Here is a 17,361-nt window from a genome sequence, read left to right as displayed (position 1 = left end):
CAGTATTACACCTACGTCAGGGGTGAACCCCCACCCATCAGTATTACACCTACGTCAGGGGTGGACCCCCACCCATCAGTATTACACCTACGTCAGGGGTGGACCCCCACCTATCAGTATTAGACCTACGTCAGGGGTGGACCCCCAACCATCAGTATTACACCTACGTCAGGGGTGGACCCCTACCCATCAGTATTACACCTACGTCAGGGGTGAACCCCCACCCATCAGTATTACACCTACGTCAGGGGTGGACCCCCAACCATCAGTATTACACCTACGTCAGGGGTGGACCCCCACCCATCAGTATTACACCTACGTCAGGGGTGGACCCCCACCCATCAGTATTACACCTACGTCAGGGGTGGGACCCCACCCATCAGTATTACACCTACGTCAGGGGTGGACCCCCACCCATCAGTATTACACCTACGTCAGGGGTGGGACCCCAACTCATCAGTATAAGACCTATGTCAGATGTGGGCCCCACTCATCAGTATTAGACCTACGTTAGGGGTGGACCCCCACCCATCAGTGTTACATTTACTGCAGACGTGGACCCCCACCCATCATGTTTATATACACAAGTCCTTGGCTCAGTGGACTGAAGCACACTCCTGGCCAAACGCGTAAGGACCGATTTCATGCTATGCCTTAGATATTCTTTCAGACGCTAAATTGTGTTTTTGTTAGTACAGATACAAGGTTGAGTATGTTGGATTTGAAATAGATCTTACAAGGACGACAGAAATCCCCACTGAAAGTTACTGTTGTTAATATGCATCAGCAGCATTAGTGAACATTTCCATCGATTTACGGTTAGTTTTGCATTAACTCAAAAGAGAGATTAACTATTAGAGTATGATTGAAATAAAATAAATCGTCGACCATGAATATTTTTCATCTATAGCATAATTCTATTTCATATGTCACTGACCACCTATTACATGGTAGTTAGATTGCTGTGCCCTAAGGTATTCTAGTATATTTGATCCCTCCCATTCAGCCTGAAAGCCTGTGCACGGATCACCACTGTCCTTTCCTCTGGCGATCAAACAAACCTGAAAAAGTCTATACATCAGTCAGCGTCATTGAATTCAAGTATAATTCTGTTGTATAATGAGTGCAAAAAAGTCCAATAGTACTTAATACATTCAAGCTCATAAACAAACAAAAAACAAAAACAGAATACCATGCATTTCCTTCAGCACCATTAGGACATCAACACCAATCGCACAAAATCACAATGGAAGGCCCTCACTCTAGCACGATCGTCACAATCAAAGTGGGCAACCCTGAGATCTCGCCATTTGACTGATTGTACTCTTGTGCTCACAAGGCATGCTATTAAGGTGAAGGGTTTGTGAGAGAAATAAGGAGGGAGAACAAAATGGCAGCGACGACATTCCCACAACACCAAATAAGGCTACGATGCTAACTACTTGAGCTACGATTGACGACACTGTTACAAAGAAGAGCCAATACTACCAGGGTTAGGGGATCAAATACCTCCATGTTGACATGCAGCTAAAACACAGACATGATTGGAAAACAGCTCAGAAATAAGATGTCTAGCGGTCACCTACACCAAACAATCTAGTTTACAGCTGGGTTGATTTGATTAGGCAGCCCATGATTTGTTGACTGATTTAAAAGATCATATTTCACGCCATGCCACCAACAAACAAGAAGAAACCCTTGATTTGGGATTGTAAGGTGTGTCTGTACATAGGTGTGCTTGCATGTGTGTGCATGAGTGTGAATTTGAGACAAAGAAAGTTAGTGTGTGTGTGTGTGTGTGTGTGTGTGTGTGTGTGTGTGTGTGTGTGTGTGTGTGTGTGTGTGTGTGTGTGTGTGTGTGTGTGTGTGTGTGTGTGTGTGTGTGTGTGTGTGGGTGCGTGTGTGTGTGTGTGTGTGTGTGCATGTTTATGAGAGTGCCTCTCTGTGTCTGCGAAATAATCTGTGTCTGTGTGAACAGAGGTTTGTAAGTGATTAAGAGTGTGTGTGTGTCTGTGTGAACGGAGGTGTGTAAGTGATTAAGAGTGTGTGTGTGTGTGTGTGTGTGTGTGTTTGTGTGTACGTATGTGTGTGTGTGTGTGTGTGTGTGTGTGTGTGTGTGTGTGTGTGTGTGTGTGTGTGTGTGTGTGTGTGTGTGTGTGTGTGTGTGTGTGTGTGTGTGTGTGTGTGGGTACGCATAATGGAAGCAGATCTTCTACAAGTGCAAGCAGGAACGCACAGCCAATGAGTGTGAGTACATGAGTCATTGAATCACCCAGGCATCTGCGCCTTCAGTGGGTCAAGGAATGTTTCAGACTAAGTCTACATCGATTAACTATCCTTGTGTTTTACTGTTTAACCTATTGCGGCAGTGGGTGTTTTAGGGTTCACGTTGGCCTCAGTGTGAGAGAACCATTATTAGGTGACATGTTGTTGGTCCTTGTTTGATTTGGGGGCTGGGATGAAGGGAAGGAGTAGAGGTTCCTCCGTCCTGTTAATCCATGTTATTGTCAGTTGCACTGGGGGCATTTGACGCTCACCCCGCTGGAGAACAGACTAGCAAAAGATTTGCGAGGTTGCGTACGGCCTCAGCCTTCAGCTGGTCCCGGCTAAGGCTGGCCCACGTCTCCGGTGTTTCTGGAAGGTTGAAGGCATTGGTAAGAGACTGGGACTTGCTATGAAAGGAGGGGGAGGAGGAGGAGGAGTTGGAGGAGGAGGAGGAGGAGGAGGAGGAGGAGGAGGAGGAGGAGGAGGAGGAGGGGAAGGAGCGGAGATGAGGAGGAGAAGGAGGAGGAGGAGGAGGAGGAGGAGGAGTGAAGAGGAGTGTCGGTAGAGGGGAGGAAGAGGCTTTTAAGTCATGCAGCAAACCCATATAGATGGTCAACATGAGGGCAGGATGAGGGCAAGGCGTGTCGCTACGGTGACGTAAGGGGTGCACTTCCTGTCATGTGTTTGTGTACGATGAGCTCATCGTATGCGGGAAAGGAGACTTGCATGAGAAGAATGTAATGATGACTCATGTTTGAGGACAATGCCAAGACATCCAAAGAGCAGAATCCACTAGGATTAGGTTAATGATTTATGTATGTTTGCATTAATTGCATTTTTATTAAGTGGACGATGTGATATTTATTCATTTATATTGCTGTTATAGTATTGCATTGTGTTTCCACAATTCTATTTCATTTTTTTCCAAATTTGTTTTCATTTGTTTATTTGACGGTTTGTATCAAGAATAAATTAGCCGTTGAGCAGCAGAAGATGTCTACTATTTAGACAGGAATTCAAAGTAACCTATATAAACCGTACTTGTAGTTCACATGTGGTCCCAGAAGGGAGATATTTCTGGATTATTTGTGCGTACTCTGTCCCGAGTACCACTGCTATTGCCAGCCACTCGATCTGCCCGAGTGGTGCTCTTTCAGAGGCCAACTGCTATAGCAACCTAGCATGGTGTCCCACTTGAGCCAAGCTAGCCGAATCCCCCCGTGTGAGACCACCGCCAGCCACAGCAGAACAATATTCTGGTTTACACAGGAGCTGTGGAATGGGGAAAAACTGCAGTGGCTTAAAGTCACAGAAACACTGTGTTGGCTTGTCTTATTTCAGCAAATTTACTACAATGTTATTGCATTGTTAGCATGTTGGTTGAATTCGCATGCTATCCATCTTTTCTTCAATTTGAATAAGGGAGTAGCAACTGAATCAGTTCATGATTTGCTGAATCGATTTTGAGAGGACTATTATTTCTCAAGTGCACTAGTATGTTTTTAAATAATGATGAGTCACATCATCAAAATAACAAAGCATAATACTAACTTAATTATATCAAAAACCTTAAGTGACTGCAGGTTTAAAGTTCAAAGTTTTTTCGATATTTCATAGATGTTAATGATTTGAAGTAAGAATCCTATTTTTCTTTCATATTTTCTGGTTTTCTGGAGTTTCCTAAACAGTGGACATACCTGTATTCATCCACACACCTTCACTTACTTTGTTTTCAAAACAAGGTTAAGGAGCAGTCATGTACTATTTTAACAGCCCTGTGGTCTGAGCCTGAAATTCCCCCTGATCCGACCTTTCCAAGGTAATCTGCATCCAGTGCCAGAATGGGTGGATGAGGAGGGAAAACACGCCCGCGTGATGCGGCTGCTATGAAAGTGACGCGCTATCTGGAAATAAACGTTGTCTTGTGCAAGCGCTGCAGCAGAGGTGAGCTGCAGAAACACGCAGGCTGCATGCGCACTAGGGCGGGGATTTGATCTAGGAGTAGGGATGTGTTCTGGCATGCAGCTCTGGAAGCAGGCAGAGGATGAAAGACCTTCCTTTCATCCTTGTTAGCACTTAGGGAGCGTTTCCGAGGCTACGGCGAGCTGCGGAGTGCACTCACACGTCTACTCACTTTGGTGCTGGAGCGCCGCCCGCAGACGCCTCATCCAGGCGGGGCTTCTGGGGGGGCTGGGGCTTCTGCTGCAGCGGAGGTCTGGCGCCCGGCCCTCCCTGGCCCGCCGGTCGGGGCTGCTGGGTGGTGGGGGCCCCCCCGGGGCGGCCCTGCGGCCCGGAAGGCCTCTGCTGCGGGGAGCCGCCGCCCTGGGACATCTGCCTGGGGGGCTGGCTGGGCCTCTGCTGCGGGGGCTTCTGCTGGCCCCCCGGGGGCTTCTGGCCGGGGCCTCCGGGCTTCTGCTGCGCAGAGGCGGACTGCTGCCTCTGCACCTGACTGGGGCTCCGCTGGGGTGAGCCCTGGCCAGAGGGGGGTCTCTGACCCTGGCCGGCCGCCGGAGCCGACCGCTGAGTGGCCCCGGGCCCCTGGCCGGGTTTAGAGGGCTGTGGATGGCTGGCGGGGTCGCTGGCGGCCGTGGGGCTGGGCCCCGGTTGGGCAGCAGGGGGCTGGCCCTGAGGCTGGGGCCGCTGCTGAGAGGGGCCCTGCTGGGGCCCACCTAGAGCACAACACCCACAGAGTCCTCACACACGTCTGCACCGTCTCAGTTTTGTGTTAAGTTAAGTGAATTGGCAACAACACTTTTAAATCAAACCAATCTCATTTGCAGACAGGGAGAAGCACCCTATGGTATGAGTTATTACTAAGCTCTCAGTCACTCAGCTTTGGTATAAATGACTATTCATTTCAGTTTCCCTTTCAAATTTGTGTCATAGTCAGGAAAAACTTGTGTTGTTTCCCTTAACATTGGTATGGAACAGAGTCCAGTGGCGGTGGGTCAATAGGGGGCGCTAGGGCGCCGCCCCTCCGTGAAATATTCACTTGAATATATCGGCCAACTATGAATCAACTATTATAAATACGAAATAAACCAACAAAAATAAATAACGTTTATCCTCGTTTAATTGTGTGATAGATCGTACTTGCCACTGCCAGCAACCATTTAAATGCGTCTGAACGTCAATGATTTGGGCTAGGCTAGTTATTGGTCATTCGAAATAAAGCCCTCCTCCAATCGTACCAGTGGATCGTACCAGTGTGCGCCCCAGGTCAATGGTTTCGCTTACCTTTTTTGTTATCGGTACATGATTGAACAATTCAGCGAATCAATCAAATAGGCTACCTTCCTCAGCAGCTTTCTCAACTTTCTCTTCTTACATTTAGAGAAGAGATAGATCGCTAAATAGCAGAGAGTTGTAAGCATTTTCCACCCATTTCAGTGGAGGAATTTCACTCAACAAGCAATGTTATAGTTAAAAGGAGCAATTAAGTTACATATTAATTTAGTCTTTCGGCCTTTAGCATAGATATTTTTGTAGCGTCCATATTTTATATTTTTGTATATTTTTGTGAGACATTGAGACTCACAAAAAATGGACGCTATAGGACAGTGATCATGATTTGTCTCAATATGAGAATAACAACAATGGGTCAAAATGCACCAGAATACAGGAAATCAAATCTACCAAATTAAAAAAATTCTGGGGGAGGGACCCCCGGACCCCCGTCTATTACTGCGCACCACCAACATTTTTTAGCACCAGCCGCCACTGAAACAGACCCAATATTAGTCGTGGGACATGTACTTAATATAGTCTTTACTACTTTGTTTTATAAATACATATGTGTATGTGTAGGTGTGTAGACATGAGTCTGAACGAAAGCACCTCTGAGCTTCGCCATGGCAACATGTTCCAAAATTATCGTAAAATAGAGAATTGTATTACAATATTGTTACAGTAAATATACAGTATATATACATATATACTAACACATAATAATTGTAGATAATATCTGATTAACCGCACAGACGGACACTGACAACATAACAAGTTCGTAAGGGGTCGGTGCTATAAACGTTAATGCACTGCAGTTCAACGGCTGAACCACAGTCTCAGGGTTGTGCTGGCAGGGGGGCTGCAGCGGCCAACTTACCCTGCGTCGGGGGGCGCTGCTGGGCCTGGGGTACCCTGGTCTGGGAGTCGGCCAGGGGGGACACCGTCTTCTGCATGAAACACCCCGACAGCCCGCCATCAATACCACAGAGTACCATCTAACCCAGGCTGTTAGATTTAATGATTTGTCCGATTGGTCGGAAAATGTTTTATACACTTCAGGGCAGAACTTTCTTTAACAGATGATGTAATAATAACCATGAGGAGAACAGAACAAAGGAGAACTGTTCTATTAATGAAATGCATATCAGCTCTGTTCTATTTCCGTTCCGCCGTGGGCCTCCTCGTCGTGGAGGCCGGCCAGACGGCTGGGTGTGTGGCAGTCAGTGAGTCTGAAACACTGCGTGGTCTGAGCACCTGAGGGGGCTGGCCAGCTGCGGAGCGGACCGCCGAGGGGGAGGCGGAGCGCGGGACGGTCTGGTTCATCCTGGTAACCACCAGCTCAGCGATGTGGACTCGGTCCTCGTCCTGCTGGTCTCCGATCAGCGGCACGGAGCAGTCGTCCACCTGACCGGGAGAGACGGGATTAGCCCCGCCCTCATGTGATGAGCAAGTAGACGCCCTCCCGAGTACCACTGCTACTACCAGACCCTCGATTTGCACGAGTGGCGATCTTTCAAAGGCCAGCTGCCATAGCAACCTAGCATGGTGTCCTGCTCGAGCCCAGCTAGCAAAGTACCCCTGAGTTAGACCACCGTCAACCACAGCAGAACAGTATTCTGGTTCACACATCAGCTGTGGACTGGGGAAGAACTGCAGTGGCTTAAAGTAAAAAAAAACACTGTGTTGGCATGTTGGATTTCAGCAAGCAACATTCTAATGGTTCTGTTAGTATGTTACCATTTATTTTCTTCAAATTGAATGCAAATTGAGTCGACCCGCTCCTCGTTCTGCTCTGAGGAACGAGAACCCGCTCCACATTCTGCTCTGAGGAACGAGAACCCACTCCTCGTTCTGATCTCTGAACGAGAACCCGCTCCTCGTTCTGCTCTGAGGAACGAGAACCCGCTCCCCGTTCTGATCTCTGAACGAGAACCCGCTCCTGGTTCTGCTCTGAGGAACGAGAACCCGCTCCTCGTTCTGATCTCTGAACGAGAACCGGCTCCTCGTTCTGCTCTGAAGAACGAGAACACGCTCCTCGTTCTGCTCTGAAGAACGAGAACACGCTCCTCGTTGTCACGGACACCACAGGCTGCGGTCTGGTACCTCTATGATGTAGTCCTTGCCGTCTTTGCCGTGCAGAGCCTCTACCGCACATATGTCCAGCCCTCCGAAGACTTCGGAGCAGGAATCAACCCACATGCGGTACCTGGAACGGCAGGGTGAACAGATGGAACCAGAACACTGGAGAACCATCAGAAATCTGACGTTGGCTCATAGAGCCGGTGCTGCCGATTCGGGCCTTACTTGTCTGACATGGCCACCTGCTCCAGCATCGAGGACCCTGTGTTGGTCTTCCAGTTGCCAGATATTGAAGTCCTCCTATCATAAAACAAACCATTATTTCTGCATCAATAACTTTGTCAATATCATTGTGCAGATGAAGCTGTTGAATGTTGAATTGAAGGTGCTGTAGGCAGGATTTAGGAGGTTATTATTGTGAGAGTATCAATAGCTTAGAAGTGGCATTGACCCGACAGATATTAGTGAAGGAAATGCACTGTGAATACTGTTTCCTTCTGCATGAGCCGTTTTAGATATCAGACTACTAGCCGTGTCAATTCTGACCAGATCCATTATGGAACATAAGTCCTGATTGGATCGTGCGGAGAGAATCCATCTTGCCTGTTAACCACAAGTGCATGAATGAAATACTTACTTCGATGGCCCTTTCCCAGATGCACTGTAAGCCTGACCTTCCACGGATAAAACCCAGAGGTTACCCGGGGTTTACCCGCCCAGGCACCTAGTGTAAAGTCGAGTGTAAAGAGAATCGGAGAGACAGAGACTTCACAACATGCGAGTGGGCGTGTTGTTGGCGTGTTGCTAACGTGTTGCTGACGTGTTGCTGACGTTTCTATCTGCGGCTGGCGCCAAACTGGGAGCACGGAGTGGAGCTGCTTCGTATTTTTCTCTTCTCGCCTCGTTTGATGTCTCTCTTTGCAACTGTCTAATCTTACCCACAGCACCTTGACATTTTGGAGGAAGGGAACGCTAAATGTTGACTCACATGTAAGCCTTGTAATTGTTTCCAATCTTCTGGATGCGGACGTCGTACTTAGCATCAATGAAAGGCTCGGAAGTGGCGTAGGTCTTGGTCAGAGCGACAACACTGGCAATATCTTGGAAGTCGTACTGGTTGTCCACTTTGACCTGAGTGGGCAGGCCAGAGGTTTTCCTCCAGTAAGAAGAATATATCAATGGCATGCGCAGGCTTGTAATCCAGGCTTAAATACAATAGTGGCCTTACCTTGCCCATCCCAGAATGAGCGTGACCCATCTTGATCACCACGGGGAAGACGGAGGAAGTGAGCTGTAACCAACAAAAGTATTTTATAACGGTCCAATCAACCATGTAGGGTCTTTCAATCCAACATATTTGATAAAGAATTAAAATTACTGCTCATTGTTCAAACAATGTTTACAGGCAGACTGACTAGACAGACGGACAGGTAGATAGACTGTTAGATGGGTGGATATTGATGGATGGATAAATGGTTAGATAGGCAGATACATAGAAAGACAGACAGACAGACAGACAGACAGACAGACAGACAGACAGACAGACAGACAGACAGACAGACAGACAGACAGACAGACAGACAGACAGACAGACAGACAGACAGACACAGACGGACAGACAGACAGACAGACAGACAGACAGACAGACAGACAGACAGACAGACACAGACAGACAGACAGACAGACAGTCAGACAGACAGACAGACAGACAGACAGACAGACAGACAGACAGACAGACAGACAGACAGACAGACAGACAGACAGACAGACAGACAGGCAGACTGACTAGACAGACGGACAGGTAGATAGACTGTTAGATGAGTGGATATTGATGGATGGATCGATGGATGCATGGTTAGATAGATAGATAGATAGATAGATAGATAGATAGATAGATAGATAGATAGATAGATAGATAGATAGATAGATAGATAGATAGATAGATAGATAGGTAGGTAGGTAGGTAGGTAGGTAGGTAGGTAGGTAGGTAGGTAGGTAGGTAGGTAGGTAGGTAGGTAGGTAGGTAGGTAGGTAGGTAGGTAGGTAGGTAGGTAGGTAGGTAGGTAGGTAGGTAGGTAGGTAGGTAGGTAGGTAGGTAGGTAGGTAGGTAGGTAGGTAGGTAGGTAGGTAGGTAGGTAGGTAGGTAGGTAGGTAGGTAGGTAGGTAGGTAGGTAGGTAGGTAGATAGATAGATAGATAGATAGATAGATAGATAGATAGATAGATAGAGAGAGAGAGAGAGAGAGAGAGAGAGAGAGAGAGAGAGAGAGAGAGAGAGAGAGAGAGAGAGAGAGAGAGAGAGAGAGACAGACAGATAGACAGACAGATGTCTCTGCAGTGCAGCATAATGACAGTGACCTGGAAAATCAAGACCCTGTCGCTACGCTTGCTCCAGCTTCCAAAAACAAATCAGGCACCGCAGTGAGAGACAAAGAGAGGGCCTCAGCTGCTGTGGGTGAGAGAGAGAGACAGAGAGAGAGAGAGAGAGAGAGAGAGAGAGAGAGAGAGAGAGAGAGAGAGAGAGAGAGCAGATGGCCAGACTACCCACCATCTCCTTGTGGTTGGGGTAGTAAACCTGCTCTATCAGCGGGAACTCTTCTGGGCCCAGCGTCTTTGACAGTCGGGTCATCTGGGCGAACTGAGAGGGACAAACGCAACCAAACGTAAATCCCTGTCTGTTTCCTACAGTCAATATATGAAGAATAGCACAAAGTAGGGGCTACTGCGGTGTCCCAGGTACGTACCACCCATGGTTTATCACAGAAGTTGTAGACCGAGTGTAGAGAGTTGACACTCTGGACCCCAGCGTACTGCAGCCCGATGACGATGCTGCGGTGGTCGCCGTGCCTGGCCATGCTGAAGGCATGCTCTCTGACCAGGACGAAGTCTGGCTTGAAGGACCTGGGGCCCCAGGGGAGGGGAGGCCATCAGTAAAACACTGACCACATTCAGGAGAGCCACTCCATTAATAGTTAATTCCAGAGGACACCTACTTAGTGACTTTATGGCCGTTTCTGATGGCGTCGATGTCCACGCTGTAGGAGCCCGTGGAGTGGGCCACCAGGTTGATCTCTGAGAAATCAGCCTGGAAGTGAGAGGGCAAGAAGGTCAACGACCATCTCTGGTCCAACCCCCCCTCCCCCTCAGCTTCGTGCACGCAGCAATCACATCCATCCCTGGAGAAGGGTGCCTGGCAACCAGGCAACTCAAGTAATGATAAGTTATCGAAACCCCAGAAAGAAGGGGATAAAAATAGCCTGTGGAAAACGCTGGAGGACCTCAAAGTGAAAGGATCTTAACCTGCAGCTTGTTAGCTGAAGCATGAAGCTCTTCGCTGAGCATAGTGCTTCTCATTATACTGCAGCTCCAAAGGGTGCTTTGGTTAACAATTTACCACAAAGGCTTGCGGAGTATTACCGCTTAAAACATCTGAATTGCTAATTGTAAACTGCATAGCAGATGTTTTAATAATATGCAGCCTGGTGGACTTACATCCAAAACGTCTTACAGGAACGTGGGTATTTAGTGAAAGATGTTACATGGGCCGCCCTCAAACCCATAACCCTGCAGTGTTAATGCTCTACTAGTGGAATAGCCAGCCTTACCTTGTTTAACAAGTCAGACGTTAATATCTAACGTGTGCTGGCAGACCAGGTAAGACCTGGGTGAACAGGACAGGTTTCACTTCCTTTCGCTTCATATTTGTTTCCACTAATCCTGTCACTGCTGGCAGGGATCGGTTTGACTCGTTTGACACAGACTCGGCCATCAGGACTGAACTGTAAACACATCTCTGGCCTGGCCTCAACATCATCAATACTGTGCGGGCTGGCAAGGAAGTTTTCCTCCGGTAGAAAATCTCTACAACCAGGAAACAAGGCGTGACTCCGCCCCTTGTATTGGATGGTTTATGGCGCCGTCTTCCCCCCTGAAGTTCTGCTGAGATACACTAGGACTGCTGCATCCCAGATCAATCCTAACCCGGTTCCTCATGTCTCCTCACTGTTGATCTCTCTGAAGCTCTGAGCCTGGTGTTCAGGTGTGTTAGTGTGCCAAGTCACGGAAGAGGGAAACGAGGTTCATGAGGCCACCCACCTGTTCCACCTTGATGTCAAACTCCCCATGGACCTTCCTCCCTCTGAAGACCTTCGCCCTGCAGAAGAACCACAACCCAGACGGCAACCAGAGGTTACATGTTGGGACATAATGACTTAAGGGCTCCCTTAAAACATTTAGATTTTAACGACTTCCCACTTACTGCACCTTAGACTATGTGGAGAATTAACTGAGGGAATTGATGCATGTCATAGTAAGTGTACTGTATTGTGTTGTTTACAATAATTACAAATAAGCTAATTAATTGTATCATAAAATATCATATCACTTCTTGTTCTCATTTCTCTTTAGCCAATTGAGACTGGATGTCCTAAATGTTAAAGGCCTTAATGGCCTAATGTACAGGCTAATGAATCAGCATTATTACTTATTGATAATGCATCGTTGTAAAAAGGTTAGGCTGTAAAATGGCTTCTCCCTAAATCTCTGCTGCATGGCAGATAAGTCTTATCCTCACCTCATCTCAGCCCCACAGGGGGAACGTCATCCACACACATTACAGGGACGGAACTAGGTTAATCATACGACCTTCTGGAGCGACGCTATAGGTCATTCTACCAGGAAGGTTCTCCTCACCAGTCCGTCTGCTGGTCGTCGATCACCAGCAGTATCTTAGCACTGCTCGACACCCCGGCTCTGTCCGCTGCCTCGGTGAGTGTCGCAGCTGCTGCGGCGGTGGTTTGCTTCACAGCGTTGGATAAGGACGAGAAGAACCCGGCTCCTCCACCACCTCCACCACCACCGCCACCGGCTGCAGCGGCAGCGGCTCCACCTCCAGACGGCTGCTGCTGGCTGGTGGACTGGCGGCGCTGCTCCGGGGGCCCCGGCGACACTGCGGGGCTCGGGGGCTGAGCCGGCTCAGGGCGTTGGAGGTCCGTCATGTAGCCATTAGGCAAATTGGAGATAAAATTGCTGTCCGAGAGGCGTCGACGCAGGTAGTTCATGGTGTAGGTTTAATATCGCCGGAGGGGGAGGAGAAGCTGCAGGATGAGAAGCTGCAGAAAGCCGAGATCCTGACCACCGGATAATGAATTCCAACTTGTTTCACGGAAATATCTACTTTCCCATCTGTAGACCAACTGGTCAATGTAGCCCTCAGGAACAGACAGAGTGGTGTAAATTAGGGGCAAACCCTCGTTATCAGACTACTGTAGTTTCTAAGCATGTCGTGACTGATGAGGCCAAACAGGAACTCAAGCAAAATGCATTTCAACTTATTTTTTTTAAAGGCAATTATTTTGATATTACACACATCGCTATCCTAAACACATTCCCTTTATCAAACAGACTGCAATGCAACATATGGGTGGATCACAGAGCACAGAAGCGCTAATTGTCGCCGTGGAAGACCAACCTCAGAACACGTCCCCAATCTGGTGTGAACGGAGGAGTGCTACTGCGCTATCAGGACGCTTAGGAGGAGATTCACACCCTTGTAAGCTCTGCTGTCACTCGTCCTCTGCCCGAACAGGCCACGCATCGGGGATCAGCACCTCTCTACAGCCACCGTCCCCAGATATAGGGCTACTCTGGTCCGGTTGTTTTTGATCGCATCACCTGCTTCTCAGTGCTTCTTCTTCCCTCAAGGCACGGTGCAGCTTTCCGCTCGGTTCTGCGTCACTCCCAGCGCTCCTGGGGGAGATGCCAGCGCACTGGTGGAGTAAAGGGGTGGTGCTGATGCGAGGAGAGTGCAGCCAACGGGATGGAGGGGCTGAGGTTGATGGTGGTTCCTTCCGCGCGCTATTGATTAATCAGGGCAGTATGGTGTCTGATGATGACGATGATACTGATCGTCCTCGCATCACAACTGATATTAAGAGACGTGAATTCGTTCAAAAATCTGTACTACTGCAGCGAAGCGATTTGAAGCGCTTGTATAAAATTAATTCGTTTTTTTTCTATCAATGCCTTCATAAAACACATTCTAAGGGATGAGCCATCTGTTGGCAATGCCTTAGAAAACCTTGAAACTCGAACTCGTTAATACGATATATGATTCACCCGCACCGCTTAATGACGGTAGCACTTCCACCTATAGTAAGCTCTGCTGCCGCAAAGAGAACGGTGTAAGACACTTCAGAGCATAATGCCGCTGATGTTTTAGCTTTTGTAGGCCACCGCCTTTATAAAAACGGTCTATTTTGCCTTTACTTTTTATGAAGTCTTGATTGAATAAAAAAGATTGAATCTTAGCAACCCCTATATTAATCTGCTCAAATTAATTATTATTTTATTATTATTCATGTCGTCAATATCGTTGATGATGAAAAATAGGCTGGGATTACTAATGAAAACACTCAAATAAGACACAAGGATTATGCCTATACAGTCACTGACCAAGCACACACGCATGCACACACACATGTACACACACATGCACACAGAAATCCACATGCACCCACATGCAGGCCACACACACACAAACACAAGCATGCCAAACACACACACACACACACACACACACATACAATCACATGCATGCCACACAGACACATACACAGGCATGCATACCACATACACACACCCACATGCATGCCAATCACACAGACACATGCATACACACACACACGCATACACATACATCTACCAGCATGCTACACACAACACACACAAACACAAACACACCCGCATGCATGCAACTCACACACACACACGCACATACACCCACATGCTGAAACACACGCACATGCATGCCACTCACACACACACTAACATTCATACATACAACCACGTGCATGCCACACACACAAACACACATACACATACACCCACATGCCACACACACACACATATAAAGCCAGTCATTTAAAGGTTGGATGGCTGAAATCTAGGCATAAAAAAATATCATAGAGTTATAATATTGAGACTAGCACAGAGTCTTCAGCCACAACCACATGATTAAACACACCAATTTGGTGGGCGGGGGAAGGGGGGGGTAAAGGTTAGGGGTACAGTTGTTCTATTTTTTCTGCATTGCGTGTCTTTACGTGTACACACTGTACGTGTGTGTGTGTGTGTGTGTGTGTGTGTGTGTGTGTGTGTGTGTGTGTGTGTGTGTGTGTGTGTGTGTGTGTGTGTGTGTGTGTGTGTGTGTGTGTGTGTGTGTGTGTGTGTTCGCCTGCATGTGTGTGTGTGTGTCCAGACTTCCTCTTCGGCGTGCTCCAGCAGGACAGGTCTCCTGGCAGCTGCAGGTTCTGGGACTTAAGGCTCTTTGTCTGGCCGTCAACAAAGGGCCCGGGATTAGCGGGGAGGCCGGGCCCAGCTGGGTGCGTGTCCGGGCAGGTCAGCAGGAATGACGGTGGGCTCCTCGAAGAGACAACTCAACGCAAAAATGTGGTTTGGTGAGATTTTAGATTTGCGGCAAAAAGGAGGGTAGGGGGAGTTGTGTGTGTGTGTGTGTGTGTGTGTGTGTGTGTGTGTGTGTGTGTGTGTGTGTGTGTGTGTGTGTGTGTGTGTGTGTGTGTGTGTGTGTGTGTGTGTGTGTGTGTGTGGGGACGGGGGGAGACAAAGAGCAGGTGCTAACTTCATAAGGTAAACACGTGGACTTCAATTCCTATACGGCCTGAGGGAGGTGCTTCTAGATGAAGGGGAGAAGAAAAAAGTGTAGTGTTAGCTCTGGTGCGTTTCACAGGTAGTCCTGATTAGCTGAATTAATTATTCCTGAATCCTAATATATCTTTAATAACATACCGGATTATGCCTCCTTTATTAGTGTAATAGTGGGGTTTGTTTTGGAGAATCTACCAAGTGGGTGAAAGCGCGATTACTCAACGCCTGAGATGGTCCCTCTTGTGCCCGCAGCACAAAAAGCTAACTGAGAGAAAGCAGGAAAAGGCTTTTGATTGGCTTGACGGTGGCCAATGGGAGCACGGGCAGAGAGTCAAAGGGAGGCCATAGCACAGCTCTGCTCACACCTGATACATTACCTGGTGGAGTTCAGAGCCAGCATCTCATTACCTATTAACCCAACCCATAACTAGGGCTCATTGTGTCCCGTAAGCCCCAGCAGTCAAGGTGTTTCTCTGCATTTCTCTTTGTATTCTGTGGAAGAAGAGAAGCCATGGCTGTGGCCAATTTTCACTATATAACCCGGATGAGCAGCGGCTTCAAGGTCTACATCTTGGAAGGTATGTTTGATATTAATTCTGTATTTTTACTGTATGCCTCTGTGTGATAAACATTACCTTACCTCGATGGATATGCTTCTCTCCACTTTCAACCATCTCACAACTTTGGTGCAATATCTGCAAATTATTGTAATCTGATCCTGGGAAACTTATATATTAAACAGTCTGTAGTGTATAGTCATGCTACAAAGTGTGTATATATACTCTTATAAACTATAGACTTTTACACTCTATTTGATAGAGCTCTACTTTACCCAACAGCTATTCATTCCATGTTATGAAAATTAGGAAAGACATTCACACGCATGTCTGTAAACTAAGCTTTGAATACCAAACACTTTTGATTGATAAACAATAAAGAAGAATACAGAAACATTATTCAAATTTAAACAACCAATTTAAAATAGTTAAAAATATGAAATCTGTCGTTCCTTTCTATCCTAAAGACTGAGCTGAGGAACTTACTTCCTATTCTGGATGAATCTGCACATTCAGTACCCAGTACAGACAGGTCAGGGCCAGGCGATGTGTTGGTTCTGGTAATGCTGAAGAAATAATCATGCCTGAGGCATCAGAAAATCAGCATAGGTGTGGTTTCACCTGCACCCCCCCTCCCCTCCACTGCACTGTGCCTACAGTGGTTAGCCAGTTAAGAATGTGTATTCACAGGAGCAGCGAGGTGTGACAGCCCAGCAGAGATGATCACCTCTCCATTGTACTCTCTGCCAGCACAGTAGCTGGGCTCTATGTGCTGATTTCTCTCAACTTCCTGCTTTGTTTGAAGCGTATTCCCGCGTCCTGTTTGAATACAGTTGAGTGCCGAGGGTGGGTTCCTGGGCCTGGCGTTAGAGAGGTGCTCTGGCTTCAGGTCACCTGAATACAGTCAGAGAACCTTGTGAAGGGCATCACCTGTCCATGGTTCTTCCTCAACCAAAAGGTGTTCAGGCGGGTCGTGTTTGGACTGTATGCACGACTATCAGCAACATCTGCATTCATTGTTATCACCCAGACCAACCAGCCCCCCCCCCCCCCTCTCCCAACACACACACACACATGTACACGCACACACACACACACACACACAGTCGCACACACATTGACACATTTTGGTGCACAAATCCCCACACACACACACAGAGTCACACACTCAAGTGCACAAATCAACACACACACACACAGAGTCACACACTCAGGTGCACAAACCAACACACACACACACACACACACACACACACACACACACACACACACACACACACACAAACACACACACACAAACACACACATAAACACACAGAGTCACACACTCAGGTGCACAAACCAACACACACACACACACACACACACAGAGTCACACACTCTGGTGCACAAACCAACACATAAACACAGACAGTCACACACACTGGTGCACAAAGCAGCACACACTCGCACACACCTGCATTTCAACCTTTAATTACTATGATGTATTTGTGTTGCAGAACTGTTGCTTTGATTAAAAAACAAAAGTTTTTTTGATCAGGAAGCGTTTTGGTGAGATTCAAACTGAT

General features: G+C 47.6%; 2 protein-coding genes across 2 annotated transcripts in view; one reads left to right on the top strand and one right to left on the bottom strand.

The window, feature by feature from the left end:
* Nucleotides 1-2,113: 2,113 nt before the first annotated feature.
* syn1 (synapsin I) lies at nucleotides 2,114-14,110 on the bottom strand. The gene is made up of 14 exons (XM_030359806.1): nucleotides 13,042-14,110; nucleotides 12,264-12,682; nucleotides 11,667-11,724; nucleotides 10,565-10,656; nucleotides 10,316-10,472; nucleotides 10,120-10,209; nucleotides 8,801-8,863; nucleotides 8,561-8,703; nucleotides 7,798-7,872; nucleotides 7,597-7,699; nucleotides 6,748-6,897; nucleotides 6,371-6,440; nucleotides 4,400-4,934; nucleotides 2,114-2,634 (listed from the first exon to the last, which is right to left on the bottom strand). The coding sequence occupies exons 2-14, from the start codon at nucleotides 12,629-12,631 to the stop codon at nucleotides 2,607-2,609; spliced, it is 1,932 nt and encodes a 643-aa protein (XP_030215666.1). The 5' UTR covers nucleotides 12,632-12,682; nucleotides 13,042-14,110; the 3' UTR covers nucleotides 2,114-2,606.
* A 1,115-nt stretch (nucleotides 14,111-15,225) lies between these two features.
* The window catches only part of vgll4l (vestigial like 4 like), a 6,625-nt gene continuing 4,489 nt past the window's right edge, over nucleotides 15,226-17,361 (top strand). Inside the window, exon 1 of the mRNA XM_030359561.1 lies at nucleotides 15,226-15,814. Coding sequence (XP_030215421.1) covers nucleotides 15,748-15,814 — 67 coding nt within the window. The 5' untranslated portion in view covers nucleotides 15,226-15,747. The remainder of the gene's footprint in view (nucleotides 15,815-17,361) is intronic.

This window comes from Gadus morhua, chromosome 6 (genome assembly GCF_902167405.1).
Source record: "Gadus morhua chromosome 6, gadMor3.0, whole genome shotgun sequence".
Classification (NCBI taxonomy): domain Eukaryota; kingdom Metazoa; phylum Chordata; class Actinopteri; order Gadiformes; family Gadidae; genus Gadus; species Gadus morhua.
Note: the sequence above shows the minus strand (reverse complement) of the source record. Positions and strands in the feature narration are given on the sequence as shown.